General features: G+C 37.7%; 1 protein-coding gene and 1 pseudogene across 2 annotated transcripts; both read left to right on the top strand.

The window, feature by feature from the left end:
* The first annotated feature begins 10,499 nt into the window (after nt 1–10,499).
* On the top strand, nt 10,500–14,857 carry LOC143584227 (uncharacterized). The gene is made up of 13 exons (XM_077066322.1): nt 10,500–10,869; nt 12,347–12,489; nt 12,578–12,694; nt 12,778–12,892; nt 12,982–13,119; nt 13,194–13,289; nt 13,383–13,496; nt 13,595–13,663; nt 13,740–13,810; nt 13,909–14,002; nt 14,100–14,228; nt 14,317–14,406; nt 14,497–14,857. Exons 1-13 carry the CDS (start codon nt 10,507–10,509, stop codon nt 14,623–14,625), a joined length of 1,668 nt encoding a protein of 555 aa, XP_076922437.1. The 5' UTR covers nt 10,500–10,506; the 3' UTR covers nt 14,626–14,857.
* Nucleotides 14,858–16,260: 1,403 nt separating this feature from the next.
* LOC143584217 (peroxidase 9-like) lies at nt 16,261–18,227 on the top strand (annotated as a pseudogene). The gene is made up of 4 exons (XR_013144321.1): nt 16,261–16,710; nt 16,784–16,975; nt 17,061–17,226; nt 17,746–18,227. The product of XR_013144321.1 is annotated as a peroxidase 9-like (transcript).
* Nucleotides 18,228–27,658: the final 9,431 nt, after the last annotated feature.

The raw sequence follows: 27,658 nt of genomic DNA, 5'->3' as shown, positions 1-27,658 counted from the left end.
AGGCCTTTGATATTTTGAAATTGAAATTAGTTGAAGCCCCGATCTTGCAATCACCAGACTAGAGTTTACCTTTTGAAATAATGTGTGATGCAAGTGGTTATGCGGTCGGGGCTGTTTTGGGTCAACGGGTTGACAAGAAACCCGTTGCTATATACTTGATGTGCGTAAAATGGTATATAAAATTTTAGCAAATAATGACCAAGCACAACGAGTAATAAAAACCTAGAATACTCTAAACCAAACCACTAGCAACAGGCAAGTGAACCTATCGTGTGTAGAATAGCTATGGGAAGACGGGGAATATCGAACCCTAGAGACACTTATTAAATTAACGAAACTAGTTCTAAAAGATAATTTAAAATAATAATTAATAAAATATTATTTTTGGGTTTTTATTTTTTTTATTTTAAAAACTAATAATTAATTAAAATAATTACTTAATTAAATTAAAGTAAACTAAAAAATTAAATTACCGAATAAGACTTTAGCAAATTCAAATGAGAGCAAGAGTTACCTAGGCAAGGAATCCGAATTGTGATGACTCAGGCTTTTATCGGTTACGGGAAAATGTTATGGGAACCGGGAATCTAAAAGTATGAAGTTCTAGGAAACTTAATGGATTCTTAATCACTCTCAAGGTGTCACCTAAAAAGAAATCTTAGAGATCATGTAAAAACACCAGCTTATTGGTTCACCTGTCAGTTCACCAACTATGATTAATTACCCTAGAAAACAGTTAACCCGTCAGTTTCACTATCTCAATGCACCTACGTACACGGGGTGGTTTTTGAACAGTCTAAAGGACACGGGTAAACAGTGAAATTAAGGAAAAAATAGGCAAACCTCCTGTCAGATAATTTAACCTAAAACCCTAACAGCGCAGACAAACCCGACAACTTATCACCCGTCGGATATTTAAGCTAATAAGAATATAAACTTCTAATAATATGCCAAAAATCAGTTTCTATGGTAAATGAGCTCAATAAACCATAAACAAGTTGCAAACACACAGTAAACAACCCTAACATGTAACCTATAATCGAAAAACAATCAATCAAGTAAAATGTGAAACATTCATTCAAGCACAAATCAAAAGTAAATATGCATGAGACACATCCAATAAAACTGATAAAAACTTTTAATTAATCAAAATCTCATAAACAAAACCCGAAAACCGACAAGTCCAAAGCAATCAACAAAACATCATCACAAGCCTAGATAACTCAAAAACGTTTTAGCCAATAATCATGTTCAAAGCAAGAAAATAAATAAGATAACTATTATAGTTCATGAAAAGAAAAGGTAAAAAGAATCAAGTTGAATGCCTGTTAACTTCTTTAACTCGTTTCTTTCTTTTCTTGCGATGAGATCCACAAAATTCAACTCCTCTGCTTCTGTTTCTTTCCCCACGTCAAAAAGAGTAATAAAATAAGGTTGTTGTGTTGTTTCTCACGTGGGGATCTCCAAGACCAAAATAATATTAAAGTTATGCTCTGTGCTTGTTGCTGGGCATCTCCCCTCCAAAAACTCAAGTAGGGTTTTTCTTTTTATAATAATAAAAACTTTCTTACTTGCTTTCCAAGTTACTTATGAAACGATCCGGCCTGCATTCGAATAAACTTGAGCCTCACTTAATAATTTAATAACAAAATATTACGTGAATGTTTCTAACTTATACATCTTTTGATTTTTTTATTATATATGAGAACATGTCAATATTTGACATTTTAATCAAATACCATCAGGTATGGTAATATTGCTTTGATAAAATCAATTTCCAACAAAAGTTATAATTAAAATAAAATATATAGAGTTGGAGTATGTTTCAACAATCGCTCATGAAACCTTTAAAAACTCTCATTTGAACCAACTAATAATAATATCAATAAACAACATGGTTCAAAAGTACTTAAAAGTGTAGGAAATATGTATAATAATATGTATATAATTTAGCCCATATCAATACTATGCAAGTAAAACCCTCTCGGATGCTCAATTAAATTATACTACAACCATGAAGGAGTTACTAGCAGTAGTATATGCTCTAGATAAATTCTGGTCTTATATTTGGGGTAGTAAAGTTATTATATATTCTGACCATTCTGCTGTCAGGTACCTCATGGATAAAAAGGATGCAAAACCAAGGCATATCATATGGGTTTTGCTGTTGTGGGAATTTGATCTAGAGATTCGGGACAAGAAAGGGAGTGAAATGTTGTTGCAGATCACTTGTCCCGAATTATGGTGGAAAATGGGAACACTGATGGGCCCATTAACGAGTCCTTCCCGGTTGAGCATATTCTGGCAGTTTCACAAAATCCCTGGTTTGCTCATATTGTTAATTTTAAAGTTGCAGGTGATTTACCAGAGCATTGGCCAAGGAGAAAGAAGAAACAGTTGATGTCCCAAGCTAAACAGTACATCTGGGACGATCCGGATTTGTTTAAAATTGGTGCAGATCAGATGATCAGACGATGCATACCAGAGGAGGATGTCAGATCAGTGTTGGAACATGCGCATTCGTCTGCGTGTGGTGGTCATTTCAGTGGCCAGAAAACCGCTCGAAAAGTTTTAACGAGTGGTTTCTTTTGGCCTTCATTGTTTAAGGATGCTCACGAGTTCGCGACACATTGTTTAAAGTGTCAACAACTCGGGAGTATTTCTAAGCAGGACGAGATGCCATTGAACCCGATCCTAGTTGTTAACATTTTTGATGTCTGGGGGATCGATTTCATGGGCTCGTTTCCGAATTCACACGGTAATTTGTATATCCTTGTGGCTGTCGATTACGTTTCTAAATGGGTTGAAGCGATAGCCACCAGGACAAATGATCACACAATCGTTTGCAATTTTGTTCAAAGTAATATTTTTTCGAGATTTGGAGTTCCCCGAACCATCATAAGTGATGGGGGATCTCATTTTAAGAATTTGAAATTCAGAAAATTGCTTAAACGATACGGTGTTGATCATAGGATTGCAACTCCTTACCATCCACAAACGAGTGGACAAGTTGAGGTTTCCAATAGGCAAATAAAACAGATTTTACAGAAAACTGTTCGGACGGACCGAAAGGATTGGTCAACCAAGTTGACTGATGCCTTATGGGCCTACCGAACCGCTTATAAAACGCCAATTGGAACCACTCCTTATAGACTTGTGTATGGAAAGGATTGTCATTTACCGGTTGAAATTGCACAAAGAGAGTTTTGGGCTACTAAACAGGTCAATATGGATTATGATGATGCAGGTAAAGCAAGAAAATTGGCTTTGTGCGAGATCGAGGAGTTGAGAGACGAGGCGTACGATTGCGCGTCCGCTTACAAGGCGAAAATTAAGAAAGTTCATGATGCTAATATCCAGTTGAAGAATTTTGAAGTTGGTCAACGAGTGTGGTTGTACAACACGAGGATGAAGCTCTTCCCGGGTAAGTTAAAAAGTAAGTGGACAGGCCCGTATTTGATTGTAAGAGTCGGAAATCATGGTCAATACGAGATTGAAGATTTTGATGATCATTTGAGGCAAGTGGTAAATGGCTATAGACTGAAGCCATATTTGGAGATGAAGGACATACACGAGCTGGATGAGGAATCGGTGAATTTTATTGTGACTTCACCGGTTTATGAAGATAACTGAGTTCGAAGCATTGTCGAGCTGTAGACTTTAAATTCAGCGCTTACGGGAGGCAACCCGGGGTTTGTAAGTATCTGTCCAGTTTGTTTTATTTTTATTGAGTCTTGTACTATTTGTCGTCTCGAGTTTTGTGTAGTAAACGCCAAGTGTGGGGAAGCTCGTTGAAGAGTTGGAGAATTGAGAGTTTGGTAAGCGTTGGTTTGAGTGCACGTCTTTCCAGGCATGTAAAAGTGTTTTAAATATTAGAACGTGTTCAGGGGTGATGCCGGGATGCCGAAAGCTGCATTTTTATAAAAATTTATTCGCTGTAACATAGCCCATCACGATACGCGATGGGTTGTTATTACCTCCATCGCGTATCGTGATGGAGGTTGGCATCTCCTGGCTAGTGACGTCATCGTGTATCGCGATGTCGTCACAACCTACCCCATCGCGATACGCGATATGGTTAAACCCTAATTAAAAACTATTTGGGTCACGCATCGCGATGGCCTCCCATTTGACCCATCGCGATACGCGATGGGTCAGTTTTTGACCCGATTAATTTATACTTAAACTTCTTCTTCTTCTTTCTTTTTCTTCTTCCTTCTCCCGTCTTCTCCCCTTCCCTCTTTCTTCTTCTCCAGCGAGTTCATCACAGCCACCACTCACCACCACCATCCAACCACCGTCATCATCACTCATCCATCCACCACTCAATCACCACCGCACCCACCACTTTTTCACAGTCACCACACTCCACTACTGCCCTACCACCATAACACCATGACCGTCCACACACCAACACCACCGTCACCTCGCCGCCATCTACCTCCTTCACAGTCAACTACACCACCATCACCGCCTTACACCACCACCACTTCTACCCTACCACCACCATTCACAGTCACCACCTAACTCCGACCACCCTCACCACTGTTGTCATCCACCGCTCCCAGCCGGCCGCAGTACCGCTACCTTCGTCATCTATTTTGCTTTCAATCTGTATTCCCGACATTGAGGTACGTGTTTCGGTTATTCAATTTGTCGGATAGCTGTGTAAGTTGATATGGGTTGTCGGGATTAGGATGTTGTGTTAGTTTGTTAAATTAGGTGGCGGGATTTTCGGGACGATATGGTACTTAAGCCCATGGTTGAGTTAATGGGTTATGGGAGTTCGGGACATTGGTGCGGGTTATTATTTCTTAATTTTGGGATTATGGTTGACGGGTTGGTTATTCGGGTGATTAATCAAGATTATTTAATGTGACGAGTCTGGTTTTTGATGTTCTCAGTTAAAAATCATTATTTTTATTATAAAATTAATGATAGTGTCGGTCTGATATTAAACGATTTATATGAACATTATTAAAACGTCAAAACCCGAATCGACACATCTTTGGTGTGCTTTTCACGATTTTTGAGACAGTTTGTCAGTTTGTGTTTTAGCTAGTTCGAGTCGCTGATTTTGCTTTGATCGGTTTGGTTGTGTGTGGTTAATCGAGTTGTGTTGAGTCTAGGGAACCCCTTGATAAGTTGATTTTGATGCTTTTGAATTGAAAATAGATTATCCTCCCGTACTCAATCTCCATTCGGGTGGGTTAATCTGGTTGTTAGAAATACGCACAGGGTGTCCCCGAATTTTTCGTTTTTTTTATTTTTAATATTTAGTTAATATTTTAATATTATTTAATTTTGTGGGACAATCGCGACCGAAATACTATACGGTTGTCACCACAGTGACCGTTGACATATCTACCTTACATGTTTTGATTTTGCAGATATTTCTGTGGCATCAGCGTCTTCAAGGTGCAAGAGACAGAGGACTGGGCCCCGCACCATACGTTACGATGGTGACGAGGTGCCGATTATCGAGGGCGTTGAGCGAGCGGATATCGTGGGCGATGGACACCGCACGCCTCATCAGGTGCTTAGATTTTCTGATCCGTCCGAGGAGTACACCAGGTACACACGAATGAGAGGTATGCAGCTTTTGCGTATGAGGACGTTTCACTGGGATTTATTGGGTACTCTGGAGGCAGATACCACACTCCCGGGATTGATGTCGGATCGGTGGCGGGCAGTACTCGAGTGTGACTCGACTTCTTATGTCGAGCTCACACGCGAGTTTTACTCGACATTCTCATACACCGCCCCCGATTTCGACGAGCCGCATGCCGTGTCGTTCTCACTTGGACGACATGTGTATGAGATGTCGGTCCCTGATTTCGCTGTGGCGACGAGCTTCTACACGCGGGAGGATGTTCAGACTCCCGCGTTCTTACAGAGCTTTCGCGGATACACGACACATCAGCAGCAGGGTCGACAGTTTTGGCTCACTGAGCCTGATCTGGCTCAGTTTTGGGGGCAGATCGCGGATGGGGCCTATTCAAGTTCTATGGTGGCATCTGCTATCAGGAACCCGGTCCACCGATACTTACACCGCGTCGTTGCTTACACTATCGCTGGTTGTCATTCGGGCCGCGATAAGTGTAGCAACTTCGATTTGTTGTGCCTCCTGTCCATGATTAAACAGGGAGGCCAACATCGCGATGCTGCTCCTTACATAGTTCGCACGAGTCCAGAGTATACATGGTGCATCGGCCCAGCTAGCATTGGGTCCGTATATTACCAGGATTGCAGAGATATTGGGCGTATTTGATAGATATCCGGTAGATTACTTCACTCCGGTCCCGGCTACAGAGCCGTTTCCGTTGGCAGACACTAAGAGGATCGGGATATGTACTTATGACGATCCACCGGTACTCATCCCAGTCCGACAGGGACCACATGTACCACCACCAGAGGGTACTGCAGCTGACGTTGCCATGCAGTGGGGGATTCCGACTCATCGTCAGCACATTCGGGTCCCGCGCATTGAGCAGCCTCAACAGCAGCATCTGCTGAGACAGGCATCGGCATCATCATCTTCACAGCCGCAGCAGCCAGTCACACTACAGATGATATATCAGCGGCAGTCGGAGATTCAGCAGGAGCATCTAGTGCAGCGAGAGGAGACGCGGGCCCAAGGGGCCCGTTATGATGACTACTTTCGATTGTTATTTACTACTTTCCAGGTACCGCTCCCAGACTCTTTGACTATTACAGAGGAGCAGCCTGTGGACCCGCAGGACGAGGCAACTGATGATCCACCACCACAATAGCTTTTTGGTTACCCTTTTTCACTTTATTTTGTTTTTATTAGTATCATGGTCTGTATTATATTATATTATATTTTGGGGATTCATGTATGGGTAACTGGTTGGGCGTTATATTTATATATCTTTTGTTTGCTGCTGTGTTTGATTTAATTGTATATTTTGTTGTAATCGAACTTTGTGGGTGTAGTTCACTATAAACCCTCACGAGACCCCACTCGTCCTCCCGGGCTACCGGGGGGTTTACAGGGCTTGCTTCATACGCTAAATGCAATCGTGATTCCTACGAAAGTGAGTTAGGTATTTTAACGTTTTTAACTAATTTAACAGAATTTATTATGAAACGAATTAATTTGGCTCGGTAATTGTTTTAATAAAATTAACAAGTTTTCATTTTCATAACTCTTAAAAGACCTATGTCTTACACTTGTGAGAAGCTTGCTTTTACACATCTCGAGATTTTGCAGGTTCGATTGTCAGTTTGGCAATTGGATGAGACGAGAGTATACGAGTGTATGAGAGTTCACGAGCCGACTGGTCCTTCTCCAGTCACGTTGATATCAGGTGATTTCAGTTTCTTAATTTATTTTGTTTTTATTATTTTAAACGTTAAAAGTGTAATTGTATAATTGTTAGTAGAACCGCCACACATGAGCCCCGAAAATTTAAATTTGCTTAATAGTCAAAAAGTCAATTTTAACCCCGTCCCTCAAATGTTCATTAATTGTTTTATCATTTTTAACTTTGAGGACAATGTTAAGTGTTCTTACATTGAGGGTAATGTAAACCTCAAGTGTGGGGATGGGGGAAATTTGAAAAATTTTTGCCCGATAGTACCTCGAAGAGTGTTCAGAAACCAAAGTTGTTAACTGTTAATTATTGCCATTAATGCCAAGTCATAGGTTTCTGGTCATGGTTGGTTTTTCAGCTTCTCATTAGTCTTACTCACAAATGTTTTTATAACGAGAAGTTGAAAATGGGGTCGTTTAGGCGGGGATAACGAGTCATGGGGACATGTACACATGTTTATATCGTCAACCCTATTCCTCCGGTACGTGTGTGAGTTGACCCAAATATATATAATACACATATAATATATAGTACACACATGTCATTTGAGTGCTTTCACTGATGTTCATGGATTACGGGATCGTAGTTGGCAAAATGCAAAAGTGATAGAGGCAACTAGGTTAAGCCTCGTCTAGATGAGCGTGAGTGTGGGTACTGAGGGGTTGGGGCCTCATACATTATACATATGAGGATGGTTTATGTGGGGCGGGGGGTTGGGTCCCTTAGAAAACATTTCTTGGACTTATTTTTCGTTTGTTTAACCCCGACATTATGCTACGAGATGATCCGGCTTACTAGGTTTATTTGTAACTGTAATTGTTTTTGTTTTTGTTCTTGTATTTGTATTTGTTCCATTGTTAAGCATCACGTTATTATGCTTAAAAAATGAAAAAAAAAGAGAGAGACAAAAAGATGTCTGTTTATATTCAGTTATGTATTCCGTAGTTCGTTAAGGTTCGTTTATGTTAAAAAAAAATTGTGAAATCAGTATGTTGTTAGTTTGCTTATTTAGATGTATATAATTAGTCCGTTAGTTGCACAGTAGTTTCGTTTATTTAGATGTTTTGTAATAAGCCGGGTCGGATCGTTTGAGCTACTTAAATATTTCCCTTCCATACCCTTACACCTGGCCCCGTTACAACCCTTTAAAGACCTCTTGATTTTCATTTGTGCCAAAGCAGCTTGATGGATGAATATGTACTTATGAGTGATACTGAGAGCTGAGTGATACTGGCACATCTTTTGCTAGTCCATATATTAAACCGAGATGAGAGATGTTATATTACGAGGGGTATGAGCATGTGTGTCTTAACCGGAAACAAAGTACACTTGTCTGGGCGGATCTATTGTTTTATTATAGCAGTTAACCGTATTTGTGTGATGTCAATCTAAAAACAGTGTCAGTCTGGGAAACTGGGTATGACCTTAAACCTTACTAGTATTAATGGCGATAATCTACATACCTATGATGGAGGTCGATGTTTGCTTTAGAGTTTTGCTTGAGGGCAAGCAAAAGATAAGTGTGGGGATGTGATGGTCGGTTAATTTGTATATGTTTTAGTTTGTTTATTGCTTAGTTTTAACTGTTTATTCTAGAACTATCGATACTTCATACATGTATTATTGGATTTCAGGTCACAGGCGTTAAAGTACTCAATATGGACATGTTGTAGCACGGAATGAAGACCCGGGATGTCCAACACGCGAAACGATAAGTTTAATGATGTTTGCTAGTGAGGAGACCCATCGCGTCGCTTGAAGACCCATAGCGTACCGCTATGGGGTTTAAAATAAGCTTTGACTTTCTGGTCCATCGCAATACGCGATGGACCATTGAAGACCCCATCGCGTATCGCGATAAGGGGTTCAGACGGGAAAACTAGGGTTAAATAATATCTTTCATGGAAAACAACCCCAACTCCGTTTTGACGACCAAGAGGCGATTCCAGCAGTCTATAGAGGCGATTTCTACCACCATTGCTTGTGCCAAGACCCTACATATAATTCATATCATCCATATCGAAGATTCAATGATGTCAAGGCTTGGCTAATCTCCTAGAATCGCACCCGGGATGTATAGTTTGTAACCTTTACAGTTTTTCTCATGTGATTAAGAACACTTGTGTATTATTATTGATGATTGATATATGATTATTGATGTTTGGTATTTCTGTGTGTTCGGTCGGTTTAGGTTTACGTTGGTCTGAACGATCTGTTACCAGTTGCTAGATAATTAATTATATAACTGTTTGGTTAGATTGAATACGATAAAACATACAATTGCCCTTAACTGAGTCACACTGGCAAGGACTGTTTGATAACCAGTGTCGTGTGTAAAGTAATTGTTGATGTCTAAGGTTTTGTCTGATTGTTCAGTTTTCAGTTAATCGTTAATAATTAATGTGTTAGGTTGCATGAGATAACTGTTAGTTGCTTACTTGAATTCTCGGGTGTGATTTGTTTGTTAACTGCTTAATACTCGTTTACTTGTCCGTTGTTTAGTTCTTTAAATTCAAACTATTGCTTGTATGATCAGCACTAAAAATCATTCACTTCATAATTAGAAATCTGTTACACGAATACATTGACCACATACTCCTTGTGATACGATACCCTACTTGCTCTAACTATTTAAAATAATTAGGTTTTTGATTGACTCAAACGACGGTCATCAGCTTCCACGCCAATGTTGTCGAACATAGCTGTGAAAGATGCCAAAAAGGCATTGGGCAGCTTCTATACCACATTGTCTAATTTGGATTAACTATTTCTTTAACCATGAAATAATTAATAGAAGAAAGTATGTAAAGTTTATCATACATATATAAAGGTTAAAAAACTAACTATTCAAAAGTAAACGCATGTGAATTCCAACTATAAGTTAATTATTTAGTTAAGCTCGTCTGAAATTCTAAACTGAATTAAAATTTTAAGCTTGAGTTCAACTCGTTTACTGTACAAACAAATTTTAAGTCACCAGCTATCTAAACCGCCCTAACCGTGTACAAAACAAACTCGAAAGCGAACAAGGGGTGTAAAGAACAATAGCAAAATCTTCAAGGAGGCAAAACATATTTCAGATTTCATATTTCAACCGTCACCGGAAGCCATTAACGACGATAAAGCTAAGCCAAAGCCACTTCAAATCCACCATTAAATTGAGACCATAATGAGTTTATGCTTTCACTCACCACTTAAACCTTTCTCACTCTCCACCCAACTCGACTTCAATCGGAAGCCTATATTCACAACTGGGTTATCTATCCAAAACTACAATAATAATAATAATAATCGTTACCGTCGGTTTAATCCGGCAGTTAGGGTTTTAGAGCAAGGAACCGGTGTTTTATCACCAACCGATGACGTCACGGAAGATTCCGGTGGGACCCAGTTTCCGGATTCCGACGACGGCGTAGTTGAAGACGCCGGAATTGCTCCGGCGAAGAAGTTTGTGAAGAAGAGAGTAAGTGACAGTGAGGAGGATGGAGAGAATAATAATAATAATCGGTTCAAGCTGCGAAACGGAAGAGAGGTTTGTAATATTATTAATTTAGCGGTTTGTGTTCGTTTATGTTTGTATATACAACATAAATTCAAACAAATTAAATTAATATTACATAATTACAGTATTTGTATATAATTACACTATTGCACGTTAATTTAATTTGTATTTTAACTTTCCCCTTATGTTTGTAAACTGTTTGTTTAAATATTGGCAAACGAATGTGACCCCGTTTCATGTGTAAGAGAATCTGTTCGGTTAAGTGTTTGTGCTCGTTTATAGGTGTAAGCAAAGTTATATCTTTGTCAAAAAAGGGAACTTTACATTTATATCTGGGCGTGTTGCTTTCTTGAGAATTGATCACATCGCACAAATGCGAAATGGACTAGAAAGTGATCAGATCACTTATTGACTTTATAACCTGTATCTTTGAAACTGGGTTCAGAAAGGAAGGTGTTTTTTTGATTGAAAGCATACTTTTTTATTGTCTGTCTTTTGGTGCTATATAGTAGTAAGGGTGTTCATTAATATTGAAATTGTCCAATTCAACTGGTTTGAGATATATGTGCCTATGTGGTTTCGTGGTTACTTGTGGGCCTGCAAACTTGGTGCATCGGGTGAATTCGGGTTAGGGGTCAAAACAAGCTTGGGTCAGAATGGGTTCGGGCCAAAATGGGTTCTGAGCAAAATGAATTCAGGTCATTTAGAAAAACATTAATTTGGTTTGGGTCAAAACGGGTTCTGTCAATGGCAGCAGCGATAGTGGAGACAAACAGTTGTCATGGGTGGTGCTAACCCATTTGGATCTTTTTAAGTTAACAAGTTTTTTATTAGTTACCTGTTTTGATCCGTTGGCATATTTAGGTAGACCTGAATTGATTGGTTTACGTATTTGGAATATGAATTTACGTTTATGTATTATATTATATTCATGAACCATTTCTTATCATTTTAAAAGTTCTAGTATAAGCTAATGAATTTAAAAATAACTGCCAAAACTGAACTGTCAAATTGCTAAAACCGCCAAAAAAAAATGGTTAATGATACATTCAACCAATGAACTATGACTTAATTATTCCATTGCTACGATTCATCCAGTCGAAGTAACTACGAACTTCGAATTCAAGTAATAACATTATTGAATTAATAACATTATTGAATCATCAAAATGACTTTGATATCTCTTTTTTAGTTTCTCTCGATAAATTATTTGTGAATCCATACAACTTTAGTTTTTCCGTTTTTTTGTCCCGAATCGCTCTTTGAATTCTTCGATTTTTTGATTGACTTAATCCGTTTATTCATTCAACTCAAAATTAGACAGGATTCCTTTGCACAGAATAAAAGTTGTGGCTCAATCTTAAGAAATTTTATCGGAAATCTGAAATACTGGTTTGGTTTGCCATTTTCCAAAACCGTAGTTAGCGATTTGGCCCACGACTTTCATAAAGTTAGTTTTAAATGTGATTAGAGTAAATTATTGAACATTAGTTAATATTATTATCAGGTTTTTGAAGAGAAAACCTACCTTGTAGGTGTTGCACGTAAAGATTTAACCGAGGAGTTATTCGGCATTGATGAGTCACTCAAAGAACTGGCCCAGTTAGCCGACACTGCTGGACTCATGGTTGTTGATTCCACTTATCAAAAGTCAGCAAAATTTGTTTTATATGACTATCTTATTATGTTGGCATATGTATGCCCGTATCATATTACAGTTTTTTAATATATGATGCAGATTATCTACTCCAAACCCAAAGACATATATCGGGTCCGGCAAGGTTGCAGAAATTAAAGCTGCAATTAATGCTCACGGTGTCGAAACTGTAATATTTGACGATGAACTCTCTCCAGGGTTAGTGATCATGCCAGTGAGCAAAACTGTTTCCTTGAATTCATATTATTCGACTAAATAGCTATATTTGATTGAAAGTGCAGTCAGTTACGGAACTTGGAAAAGGCGTTTGGTGGAAACGTTAGAGTGTGTGATCGTACCGCTCTTATTCTTGATATATTTGACCAGCGAGCAGCAACACGTGAAGCTTCTCTACAGGTAATAATATCATCAAATTCAGTCAAAACTATTCTTTAAACTAACTAATAAAGATTGTATTATAAGTTTTTATTTAAATTAATCTTCAGGTTGCATTGGCGCAAATGGAGTACCAGTTACCAAGGCTAACAAAGATGTGGACGCATCTTGAACGTCAATCAGGAGGACAAGTCAAAGGTATGGGAGAGAAACAAATTGAAGTGGATAAACGTATATTACGCACTCAAGTAAGGAATATTCCTTTGAACAATATTAGTAAATATAAATTGTTTTTTTAGTTTGACATGATTTATTTTAACAGATTGGTGTTCTTAGAAAAGATTTGGAGTCTGTTAGAAAGCATAGGAAGCAATATCGTACAAGACGTCTTTCGGTACCTGTGCCAGTTGTGTCACTGGTAAGAACCAAAATTCTAAAATCCAACTCCGTAGTTTTATTCTTTTTTGTTTTTGTATTTTTAATTACGTGACAGGTTTTTTTATTAATATAGGTTGGGTACACGAATGCCGGAAAGAGTACACTTTTGAATCGGTTGACCGGGGCCGATGTTCTTGCTGAAGATCGGTTGTTTGCAACACTCGATCCGACCACACGGAGGGTACAGGTTGGTAATTTATTGCATTTCTATTTTATATATAATTTTATTTTTAAAGTGATTAGTTGTAGTGTTAAGGTTTATTTTCAAAATTTGTTAATGCGTAGATGAAGAACGGAAAGGAGTTTCTGCTTACCGACACTGTTGGATTTATTCAAAAGCTACCAACAACTCTAGTGAGTTTTAATTTTCTTGTTTTTGTTAGATTGTATTCATCTCTTAATATTTAATTTCTAAGTATATTCAATTTAGGTTGCTGCATTTCGAGCAACACTCGAGGAAATAGCAGAGTCGTCTCTTTTGGTGCACGTGATAGATATAAGGTCGGCAATCACCACATCAATTATTATATATGTTTTTTTATTATAAAAAAACAATTATTATATTATGAATTATGCTCAAGTATTATTATTTATTGCAGTCATCCCCTGGCGGAACAGCAGATTGAGGCGGTAGAAAAGGTTTTATCAGAACTAGATGCTTCTTCGATTCCCAAATTGATGGTGTGGAATAAGGTGAATTCTAGCTGGATATTCTTATCTTTTATTTTTTATGTTTTTTTTTCTTATTAATCATCGAAGAATTAGATGCTAAGAATTTGTTTTGAAACAGGTGGATAAGGCTACTAATCCAGAAGAATTAAAGTTAAAAGCTAAGGATCTTGAAGATACAATTTGCATATCAGCTCTAACAGGCAGTGGTTTGGATGAATTCTGTAACGCGGTACAGGAGAAACTGAAGGTGTTGACTTTAATAAACTTGACTTTTTTTCTCGGTTATGATATTGTATATTTAAGTTTCTGAATCTAATGTGTGTGTGTGTTAACAGGATAGTATGGTATGGGTGGAAGCTTTGGTTCCATTTGATAAAGGAGAACTTTTAAGCACCATACATCAAGTCGGTATGGTTGAACGAACTGTGAGTGTGCATGCAATATGTTTCAACGTTTTGTAAAAAACTACTTCCCAAATTATTTTTAAATCATTTTCTTGAAATTATGTTTTTTAGGAATACACAGAAAACGGGACATTAATCAGAGGGCATGTTCCTCTTCGTTACGCGAGGCTTTTGACACCATTGAGACACACGTGTGTATCGCGATCTCCAGATTCTTTGGAAGACGGTGTGTTGCTATAAAGCTACTTAAAATAGTAACATGTATTGCAGAGAAAGCCTTGAAGAGTTGGAGACGATCTGTATATATTATATACCCTGGCTTGTGTAAACCAACAGTTTCTTTCGGTAATTACATGTTTTGACTTTTGACTTTGTAGCTTTCGTTCGTGTATAGTATCGACATTGTCATCATGAAGTTACATTGTATCATTATGTTGTATTAAATATTTAGAAATGATTGAAACTTAAATGCATTAAGGAATTTATAACTAGTTTCTGAGAGTCTACCTTCACTGACATGATACGAACCTGTCATTAAATTTGTAGGTTTGAGTTTAGTCTAAATGTGTACAACTTGGTTTTGCGTCGAACCTGCTAATGCATTTAGCTAAACAGGCTGACAGAGGTTTCGCATATCGATGGTTTTATAGTTTAATTGTATTTATGTCTACATTTGTATTTTTCGTATGAATTTGTAATATTAGAGTATTACTATGCAAATAAAGTAGAATGAAATATAATTTCAGGTTAAACATGTCGTGTCCGTGTTATCCTGTAAAGCTCATGTTTTGTTTGGGTTCATGTTATACTTCCAGGTTCGCCGAACAACCTACAAACACAACCCATTTATCACCCACATAGTCCAGTCTAGGGGGGAAGGTAGTAGACTAACCCAAAAGTTTGAGAGGCGAATATTAAATAATTGATGTTTGAGCAGATAGTCGCCTAAAGGTTCTTGACGCGGGCCAAAAGAGATTATAGGCTTTTTAATATTTAACAAACAAGCATAAACCTTATAACCACATTGCAAAGATTGAAAAGTTCATCTTTTAAAGTTTTATTTCAAAATGCAACATTTACATACATGAAGATTCTCCGAATTAGTCATTGGTCAAACATGATCGAGTTCCTAACAACGCGTTTTTGACTACCCAAAACACATCATAGACTTGGTCCAAGAGATTCAGTTATTGTGGTACCTTGTACTGATGTAAAAACAAGATGTTGATCACCTACTCCATCATTGGTTAACAGATTATGCCAATGATGATGACATACTAACATAGGATGCACATGCATGAGTGTGTTCTGTAGCAGGTACAATGTTAACCAAAACCACTTCCCAATCAGGAGGATTTGGTAACAATAGTAGTTGGTTTCTGCAAGAGGGAGTAACCTCTTTGTCTTTAGGGATAGAGGAAACTAGCGTTGTAAACGAGTCGAGACGAGCCAGAACTTGGCTTTGCTCGAGCTCGGCTCGTTTAATTTCCTTGAGCTTTAGCTCGAGCTTGGATCGTTTCAAACTTTATATCTAAAGATCGAGTTAGGCTCGTCAATAGTTTTTCAAGCTCGAGCTCGGGCAGTTATATTCATTAACTAACTTATATACATTTCAATTACGTTTTATATATATATATACTATTAAAATCTATTATTAAAATAAATTATATATAACATAGTATATATGATTTAGTTATTTTTATCATATTTATATATATAATACTTATTATTATAGAAATATATTAAATAAAAATTATATACATATTGGACTCAGCCATTTAAGTAAAGATTGGGCTTGCTTATTAAACAAGCTTCGTTTAGGCTCGAGTTGTTTAAGCTTGCTTAGGAGGAGCAACCCTTCCCATTAGGGGTGTAAACGAGCCAAACTGTTCGTGTGCTACTGGACCCATTTATTTGTTTATTTAGTGGTTGGTTTCTTCACATGATCCACCTCTATATATACCTCCCCATATTCATGCAATCACATCACAAAAACTTACACATCAATGGCTTCTTTCAAACTTATGTATGCTATTCTCACACTTGTCGCTCTACTCTCATCCTCCACCTTCTGCTCAGCTTACCCGAGCTTCAGTTTCGGGTGGGGTCATGGTGGTGGCAGTGGTGGTGGTAGTGGTGGAGGTGGTGGTGTTAGCCGCCCTATTGGCGGTCTAAGGTTTTCGGGACTCTCCCCAGGTTTCTACAGTCAATCTTGCCCTCAAGCGAACGACATTGTCATGTCAGTCCTTAAAAAAGGAAATCTCCAAGGACCCCAGAATGGCTGCTTCTTTGCTCAGGCTTCATTTTCATGACTGTTTTGTTCAGGTTAACTAGTTTTTAATTTTATTTTACTTTTTAAATAAGTTGTATCGCGATATAAAGTTTAACAATCTTTCAGGGATGTGATGCATCTGTGTTATTGGATGATCATCCAACATTTGCTAGTGAAAAGAAATCAGGCCAAAACAAGAACTCTCTTCGCGGGTTTGAAGTGATTGATCAAATCAAGGCTAAACTCGAACAAGCTTGTCCCGAGACAGTTTCTTGTGCGGACATAGTTGCCCTTGCGGCTCGTGGCTCCACTGTTCTAGTAAGCACCCAAAAATATATTTTTGTTGACTAAAATACCCTTTTTGTTTCAAGAATAACTAACTTAACTGTTGAAAATATGCCAGAGTGGTGGCCCGAATTGGGAACTACCGTTAGGAAGACGGGACTCGAAGAAAGCAAGTCTTAACGGGTCGAATAACAACATTCCTCCACCGAATTCAACGATTCAAAATCTTGTAAAGTTTTTTAAACGTCAAGGCCTCAATGAAGTTGATCTAGTCTCACTGTCTGGTTAGTTGGTTTTTTTTATATAAATATCGCGCTAACATGCTTTCTTTATGACGTGCGATTGGTACTCGTTAGTTATTCGATATCAGCTCCCTTAAAACTTGAAACAAGCTGGGAAAAACAAGTTTGTGCCCAAGCTCAAGTCTCAAAATAAGCTTTTTTTATAAAAAAAGCTTGGGCCAAGCTTCCCTTAGTGAGCTCACGCTGGCTCGCAAGCCTAAACGAACATATTATTTATATAGTTTCTATTTAGTATATTGAATATTTATTTATATAGTAATTGCTATATATAAAATTTTGATAAAAATAACTAAATAATATATATTCTGTTATATATAAAATTTGTAATCAAAACATATAAAAAAATAATTAAAAATGTATACAAAGTAATAACGAACCAGGCCCTAGCCAAGCTCGAGCTTAGAAAACTACTCATTATCCACACCTGAGCTTTGGAAATTCAGCTCAAAACGAGCCGGACTCGACTCTTTTACACCGCTAGTAAAAACCGTATATTTGCAGGAGCTCATACATTAGGGATGGCACGATGCACGACGTTTAAACAACGACTATACAACCAAAACGGAAACAACCAACCCGACTCAACTCTTGAAAGAAGCTACTACCATGACTTAAAAGCCGTATGCCCAAAAACCGGAGGTGACAATAACATTTCACCACTAGACTTTGCATCACCCATAACATTTGACAACACGTATTTCAAGCTCATTATGTCGGGAAAAGGTCTTCTTACTTCGGACCAAGTGCTTTTGTCCGGGAATCTAGGAACACCTATGCAGTTAGTGAAGGATTTTGCTGATGATCGCACGCTTTTCTTTAACCATTTTGCGCGGTCCATGGTTAAAATGGGGAATATTCGTCCGCCTACGGGTAACAAAGGTGAAGTAAGGAAGAATTGTAGAAGGGTTAACTAATGATACGAGTATCTTGTGTTTGTTTATGATTAAAAGAAACAGATGGGCTGCTGTTGAACTATTATGTAATCTGTTAACTTATTATAATATGAACCATTTTATTAGTTATGGGTGAAAATATGTCACGATTTAAAAATCAAGAAGCTCGATCATGAAACTATAACTTATTGAAATTGGTCATTAAAGAAATACATTTGTTCTTCTAAATATAAAATTCATTAAAGAAATACATATTATTTTGAAATTTGTGAGTTTAGTTGTGAGGTTATTGAAATTCATTAAAAGGATCGTTTCTTCTTTTCTTACCATCATTTCAGAAAATAATAATAATAATAATAATAATAATAATAATAATAAACTTTTCCCTTTCTTTTCTTTCATTTTGTTTTTAAGTAGAACTCGGAAACACAACGTAGGTGTTGAACTTGCGGTTGGGAATATAAAGTTGTTAAAAATTTATGTTATATTTCAATTTGTTGTTGCTAAATTAACTTGGTCCAATACTATGGAATGGTGGTGAAGCTTTATGTGCCCTAAATACATACCCACTGAATTTCTTTTGACTTTCAATCATATATACATCGGAAAAAGGAGAAAGGAAATGAATACACTTCATGAGTTGTTTTCTCTACCTTCATGATAGGGTTAGGGTTAGGGTTACGATTAAGAAGAACTAGGAGAAAAGGAAATTATAATTTTTTCAATAGCCTCTAGCACTGCATTCTCGGATTTAAAATACAAGGAAAAGAAATGATAAGATTGGATAGAGGAAGAAAGGAAAAAAAATTATATACTTAAAAGGCATTTTCGAGTTAAAAGAAAAGAAAAGAAAAGAAAAGAAAGTGTTTATTACATTCTTGAGTTAGATTGAAAGGAAAAGATAGGAAAAAAAATTGTAATTTTACAATTATATCCTAATAGCAACATGGAAAAAAGAATTAAGATAGGGTAAATTGGTAATATGGTTATGAGATATAAACTATCCTTCATAATCCGGCCATATTTGACAGGAAAGTTTTGAAAGAAAAAGGGCTTAACTTTTCCTTTCATTCTCTTTCTTTTCTTTTAATGAAAAAACACAAGAATGAAAAAAAGAAAAATTTTCTTATCTTTTCTTTTCTTTTCTTTTCTAATCCTTTAAATAGAAAACTCAAGAAGACAGTGTAGGGGTATCGATTAGTGATTATAAGCCCAAATATGCAATACCAAGTTTACAAATGACATCCACACAATTCAAAAAGGCCATAATGGTCCTCCACCATGCAAACATAAAAATACACCAATAAAGAAAAGAAATAATAAATGTAAAACATATCAAGACTCCCTCCTCAGCCACTTTTGTCCTCAAGAGTGAGCTCGGAGAAATCTAGAAAGCGTAACTTAATATCATCAAAGAATTCCTAAGTAGCGTCCTGCACCATTGACCCTTCCATTGAACCAACACCTTCAAAGACGCACGATTCCCACGCTTGACTAACTTACACTCCAACACAACTTGCGGCTGAAGTAGAAATCGGGGTTCCCTCAGCAACGGAATCACCTTAGTTGATGGACCGACTGCCTCTTTGAACAACGACACATGAAAGACCGGATGTATTTGGGCTTCTTCCGGTAAATCCAATTTATATGCCACCGAACCCATCTTTCCGAAATTCAAAATGAACCAAAATACTTGGGTGCAAGCTTAGAATGTTTATAGACCCGTAACGAGTTTTGCATGTAAAGCTGTAACTTAAGATAAACCTGCGTACCCGGTTCAAAACTCCTCTCCGATCGGTGTTTATCCGCTTGTTGCTTCATGTGATTCTGCGCCTTCAACAACGATTGTTATAAGACCTTAACCACGGCTTCTCGGTCTTGCATCATATCATCTACTTGTTTATCCACCACATCCTTGGGAATGTAAGGGATGTGTAGACAAGGTCGATAGCCGTACAGGGTGTCACACCCCAGACCACGGCCTAGGCGTGCGACACTTATGTTGGTACTGCTTTTGTAAATAAATCAGAGTTAGCGGGTTAAATGCGGAAATATATGTAGCGTGGGTTAAAATATTATATATTCATTACAAAAGACGGGATTGTAAAATACCCGTTTTAAGTTTACAAAATATTACATGTTTAATTACAAACCACCATATATATTTTAAAGTTTAACAAAATAATCCGAGCCATCAGATATCTTAAGCACTTCGGCATCCCAAGCTTCTATTTTTGATTACTTGCAAAATGTTTAAAAAATACGTCAGTAGCACATGATGGTGAATATGCTGACTTGAAAATATTTTTTTTTACTTGATTACCCCTCGAGACATAACTTAGATCCGGCCCATCGTGGCTTAGGAATAATCAAGCTTTTAAAACAATCACAATTAGAAACTAAGTCTCACACAAGACACCCCAGCAAATACTGCAACGTTCGACATTACTTAGGTACCATACGCATACACATGGTCCGTCTCACATGAACGTAACTTAGGTCCGGGCCATTGTGCCGGAGGTCATGGCCAAGTGTGGTGCGGTGTGCCCACCGGCTTTTTACCACATATGTAAGGATCCAAACAAACGTATACGACAACCTGAGGGCTAGCATTTACTTTTATTTATAACGTTTTAGAGACACGTAGTCCCATGTAATTTATTTAATTTATTTTAACTCGATAAAACAAGTCTATACAGTTGGGCATATTCACCCTTTCTTTTGGATCAGCTTCAATACACTGTCCGAGGGTCTTTCCCTTTTTCTTACTATCTCGCACCTATAGTACGAGTATAACTTTTTGTTAGTCGAATATCAATCCGACTTAAGACCTCTAGTCTCTTTTTATAATCTTTACCTTGATTATATTTTCTTTATGAACCTTTAGTTCAAAACATTCTTTCTTTACTTTAAACCTTTAGTTTAAAAGTATTATTTCTTTCTTTTCTTTTATAAGTTAATACTCTTTCTTTTAACTTCTTTTCTTTTCTTTTCTATTATAAGATAAACCTCTATTTTAACGTATTTTACTTTTCTTTAAACCCCTACGTTTCTTCTTCTTTAAGAAACATATATTTTCTTTTACTTATTATCTAAGAATAATTATATTAAACTTAAATAATATATATATATATAACAAAAAATTATATAATAATCACTTTTCTTTCCTTTCATTTATTTGTTTTGATTTCTTTTGTTATTTATCAAGGTACGAGTATATCCTCGACTTAGGGTTTTAATTCTTTATTATTTTATTATTATTTTATTCGAGCATTATGTCTACCTCGTTTTACTTATATTGATCTTTGAAACTTGAGCATCACTTCGACGCCGTCACGTTTGTCGAACACTTTTGCACGCAAATCGAGACAACAATACTTCACCACACGTTAGCACGCTTATCGAGACGAGTCATTGGGTCGTCTATTGGCAGCACTCTCTTTGAGATAAAGTCGTCAGTTGATGTGTGAAAATGTATAATATAAATAAAGAACGAATCACAATTAAGCTTTAAATTTATAAAAACGAAAATCCTATAGAAACCATACAAAACCGGCAAATGTACCGATCATAAATAGTATAGCATCAAGGTAGTCCGGATGTCGAACGCAAAGACACGTGAAAACGTTTATGATTAAGAAAACTCTAACCAAGACTTACCAAAATAATATTTATTTAATTTCTAAGATTTTATTTAACTACTTAACTTAATTAAGAGAAAACTGTTAACAAAACTCTTTATGAAAACTTTGATATAAATTCAATGAATAAAAACGTCTACCTAGGAATGAATCATGTTGAAAGAAATAACAAGACAACGGATTGAAAATATTCAAGACACCGGTTATAAAAGATGACACAACCAAAACTTGTTCAAGAAAGTCAAATTACCTCTCAGTCTCTCTAACAAACTTTAACTTATTTTAGTTGATTTTTAAAGAACAAACCGGAAAACAATTATTAACGTGTTCAAATATCGACTCACCTCTCGGTCTCCTCGACACACTATCCTAATGGAGACGAATACTACGCAACCAAGGATAGAGGAACAATTTAACTTAACCCAAATTAAACCAACTAATTGCACATAAACACTCAAACTTGACAAGACAAGACCCGCTCTCGCGCGGTCTTAATTCTAACAAGTAAAAGCAACGAGACAATATTACTTCTTATCACCTCTCGGTCTCAAAGAAGGTGTATTTTAACTGATTTTAGATGATATATTACCCACTTATCCCTACGGTTGCGCATCCCACAAATAAACCCAAAACACCAAGTAAAGAGCTTAACAAGCAATCAATTAATCAAAACCGATTCAATTAACTAATGCAAGAGGATTATAAGCAATAACAAATAAAACACAGCCATCACACACAATCTAATTCATGGTTTAGTTAAACTTTACATCAACAATTTAAGTCTTGAACATTAACAATCCATTAAACAAGTTAAAACTATTCAAATATCATCTATCCTAGGTAGAACAAACAAGTTTAGCCTAACATAGATTTTGGACAGCAGCAAACACTTAATAAAAACATCACAAACATCATCATAAACATTATAAATTCATTCAAGATCCAAACTCAATCAATAACAAGTCAATCTATCAAACAATTGCAAAACAATTCAAATCGAAAGACCAAATCAAGATAGTTAGGTTTCTTGAAAGATAAACAAAGTTTAAGGATGTATACTAAGTAATATGGGGAGATTTGTGAGTGTTTGATGACCCTAGCTGCTGCCCAAGAGTTCCTTCTTCTTTCCCAGCCGCCAAAGACCACAGCCGCCTCTTCTTTTCTTCTTTTTTCTTGCTGCCGGCGGCTGAACAGTTCCGATCGGAACTTTATGTAGGGGTTAGGGTTTTATGTTCTTGGCTGTATTTCGGGTTTAATGGCTGATGAATGGCTGATTACTTGTGTTATTATCATAATATAATATAATATAAGGCTTTTAACTTGTGGGCTTGGACCGGGCCTTGCTTAAACTTTGAAACTTTGACACTTTAACCATCCAAGTTCTCTTTTTCTTGCCTTTTTTTCCACATCTTTCCATAACCTACACAAAACATTTCAACTTTGTAAAACTTTGCACTTAACCCCCTAAACTTACATAAATTTGATATTAAATCACTAAAACATTATAAAATTGTACGGAAATATAAGTGTGTTATTCAACACATCAAACATCCCCACACTTAAACCTTTTTCGTCCCTGAAAAAGTCTAATGCAGTTGGATCAGAATCGGAAAATCAAAGTCAAATCAAACATATAGGTTATATTTTAAAGCTCAGAAAAACGCAAAAACCACGATCATCGATATTGTTGTCCACCTAAACCCATGCCTTAATCTTTACCGAGACAAATAAGATCCGACAATAATACTCAGTGGTTTACACAATTAAGACCCGCTTATTTTCTGCTTTTACCGGACCAGACCACCCCAACTTGACTTAAACCTCAAAATTAGCAGAATTAAAACTTTGTTGCTCAATATTTATGAACAGTTAAGACGATCAAGGGTATTGTTTATCCACCTAAGCTTAAGCATCAAAATCTACCAAGCAGCCATTAGTATGATTAAGGTTCAATTATTTATAGCCAGTGCTCCCCACAACATGATATACCCCCGTTATCAAGCAATACCCCAAATCCATAACCATAGGTGAGTATGCAAAATTTTATCTGTAGGGCTTACATGTAGCGTGTCCCTTGTGGTCAGTTTCTTAATGATAATGAGACGTGAGCAAGGGGACCCCACATGACTAACAGCGTGGATGATCAAGTCTGTAGTGTATTTGTACTTTCGTACTGTTGTGATCATGTTTATAGACTTAAAAGGGTTTGCTCTTTGGCTTTATTTTAAATATTCACAACCCCACTTAGGAATTGTGAATACCCAGCTAAATTGATTGCATACAGACCCATGGTCTCCGGACCCGAAGCATCCCATCAATACAGGATTTAAGGTTATAAAACCATACGCCGATGAGGTGTAAAACACTAAACTATCATTTTAAGATTTATATCACAGGCTACACGGCATACTCTAACGTTAAACCTACCCAAGCATCATATGATAACGTATTCAGATTTTTTAAAACTCACGATATTTTCACTTTTTCATACCAAAATTTGAGGCTTGAGTATGGCCCGACCTTTCATTGCTTATTTTCCACGGACTAAACGTTTTACCCACAAAAGATTTCCGTTTAACCGTTTTATCAAATTTGCCTTTTCATTTTCAAGGCTGAGCCTACCGACACATCCCAAGTTAAGTGCGTTTTCTTTTATTTATCTCATATTATTAGTAGTTTGAAAAACTGATTTCCGAATAAAATTATAATCTCCGACTTTAACGCAAAAGAAACTAAAAACAAGGGACTTTTTTTCTTCTTTTTTTTTCATCATAAACAACGTACGAAAACGAAAAACAAATGAAAACTTTTATTTTTTTTAAATTTTTTTATTTTTAAATTTTTTCTACAACTAAGAAAAATAAATTCCCATCCCCACACTTAGAACGAAATCGTCCTCGATGAGAACAAGGAAAAGAAATAAAATAAAAACAAAACGTAAAGCATACAGAAATTAAAATAGAGAACGGGTTACTCCCCTGGTTTAGATGCAGATTCTTCATTAGCTGTTTATGATTTGAACGAACGACCGTATAGCATTTCATTCGCGGTCGCAACCACGGGTGAACCAGTTCCAAAACGCCATCAGAGCTACCATGCGCATAATAATACCTGTAACAACTTTTACTCGCTCGCATGTAGTGGCGTACAAAACAGAAAACAAAAACATAAGAAATAAACATATTTTTGTGTTTTTGAATTTTTTAATTTTTTTGATTTTTTTGATTTTTATTAAATATTTAATTTTTAATTTTTTTTATAAATAAAACAAACAAAAACAGAAAGTAAAGGGAATCATAATACAAACTCTACAACTCGGGCTGTCTCCCGAGTGATGCACCCATCACGACTAATCCTCGGTGAATGAGTCAAGGTAGAACACCTCGACTGTCTGATCAGTTATCGGCTCTCCAATGTAGTGCTTCAGTCTATGGCCGTTCACCTTAAACTTCCCGCTTCGATCTTGTATCTCAATCGTGCCATACGGGAAAACCTCAGTGACCGTGAACGGTCCCGACCATCGGGATTTCAATTTTCCCGGGAATAACCTCAACCGGGAGTTATACAATAAAATCTTATCCCCACACTTGAACTGCTTATTACCCTTCAGCTTTCTATCATGCAGTTCCTTCGTCCGCTCCTTATACCGAAATGATTGTGCATATGCGCGATCCCGGAGCTCCTCCAACTCATGTAACTGATGGAAACGATTACCCTCAGCGGCGGGTAAATCAAGATTAACCCTTTGAAGGGCCCATGAAGCGCGGTGTTCCAATTCAACAGGCAGATGACATGCCTTCCCATAAATCATCCGAAATGGCGTGGAACCAGTCGGAGTCTTGTAGGCTGTACGGAAGTCCCACAGAGCGTCATCTAATTTGTTGGACCAATCCCGACGATTCGAACCAACTGTTTTCTCAAGAATACGTTTTATTCCACGATTACTAACTTCCACTTGCCCACTAGTCTGTGGGTGGTAGGCGGTCGCAAGCCGGTGGGTGACCCCATAGCGCTGCAACGCCTTCTCCATCTGCGCATTGCAGAAGTGAGTACCTCGATCACTGATCAAGGCCTTCGGGACTCCAAAATGGGAAAACAAACCTTTTAAAAATCTCACTACAACTCGGGTGTCGTTAGTGGGCAATGCTTTGGCCTCGACCCACTTGGAAACATAATCAACAGCCACAAGAATGTACTTGTTCCCTCTAGACGACGGGAACGGGCCCATAAAATTGATACCCCAAATGTCAAAAACCTCGCATACCTGAATCGCATTTTGGGGCATCTCATTCCGGGATGAGATATTACCAACACGTTGACATCGGTCACAATTTTTAACAAACTCATGTGCGTCTTTGAAAATAGAAGGCCAATAGAATCCAGAATCAAATACCTTCTTCGCTGTCGAACTCGCACCGTGGTGACCTCCTGTCGGTCCCAAATGACAATGGCTCAGAATCTGCCATCCCTCCTTTGCATCTACACATCTCCTAATTAACAGATCAGCACCAACACGGAAAAGATACGGGTCGTCCCATAGGTAGAACTTAATATCAGCAAAGAATTTCTTCTTTTGCTGGTAAGACATCTTCGGGAGGTATCCATCAGCAAGATAGTTTGCGAAGTCAGCGAACCATGGAAAACCCTCCTCCTGTGCCTTAACGAACATGAGACTTTCCGTCGGAAAACGGTCGTTGATTCTGCCCCCCGAATCTCCTAACTCAGCACCTTCTAGACGTGAAAGATGATCGGCCGCAACATTCTCGGCCCCCTTTTTATCACGGATCTCAATATCAAACTCTTGAAGCAACAGGATCCAACGGATAAGATGAGGTTTGGCATCCTGCTTGCTGAAGAGATAACGAATAGCAGCATGATCCGTATAAACAATCGTTTTGGACAAAACCAGATAGGACCTAAATTTTTCGAAAGCGAACACCACAGCTAAAAGCTATTTTTCGGTGGTGGTATAGCTTTCCTGTGCGCAATTTAAGGTCCGGCTCGCATAATAGATCGGATGGAAATGTTTATCCTTCCGTTGTCCAAGAACCGCTCCGACTGCGAAGTCGCTCGCATCACACATCAACTCGAATGGTGACGACCAGTCGGGAGCAACCATGATCGGGGCGTTGACTAGTTTGTCTTTTAGAAGATCAAACGCCTCGATACACTGCTCGGAAAAAACAAATGGAGCATCCTTCTCCAAAAGTTTGGTCATGGGTCTCGCGATTTTAGAGAAATCTTTAATGAACCGGCGGTAGAACCCGGCATGACCTAGAAAACTACGAATGGATCTCACAGAGGTGGGTGGGGGAAGATTAGAAATGGTCTCGACCTTCGCTTTGTCAACCTCTATCCCCGCACTCGAGATCCTATGTCCCAGAACAATGCCCTCACGAACCATAAAATGACACTTCTCCAAGTTAAGGACTAGGTTGGTATCAACGCAACGGGACATCATCCTCTCAAGATTAGATAAACAACGATCGAAGGAACTCCCAAATACGGAAAAATCGTCCATGAACACCTCCATGGAGTCCTCGATCATATCATGGAAAATGGCCACCATACACCTCTGGAATGTGGCCGGAGCGTTGCAAAGTTCGAACGGCATACGTTTGTAAGCAAACGTACCGTAAGGGCAAGTGAAAGTGGTTTTCTCCTGGTCATCGGGAGCTATGGGAATCTGGAAATACCCGGAGGAACCATCCAAGAAGCAGTAGTACTGCTGACCCGCTAAACGCTCCAACATTTTATCAATGAAGGGTAAAGGAAAGTGGTCTTTCCTGGTGGCATCATTCAGTCTGCGATAGTCGATGCAGACTCGCCATCCCGTCACAGTCCTAGTGGGGATAAGCTCGTTCCTCTCATTGGTGACGA

The sequence above is a fragment of the Bidens hawaiensis genome, unplaced genomic scaffold (genome assembly GCF_021521415.1).
Source record: "Bidens hawaiensis isolate Kalapana, Puna unplaced genomic scaffold, B.hawaiensis_p1.1 tig00001521_1, whole genome shotgun sequence".
Lineage (NCBI taxonomy): Eukaryota > Viridiplantae > Streptophyta > Magnoliopsida > Asterales > Asteraceae > Bidens > Bidens hawaiensis.
The sequence above is the reverse complement of the archived record's forward strand: the minus strand, read 5'-3'. Positions and strand labels throughout refer to the sequence as shown.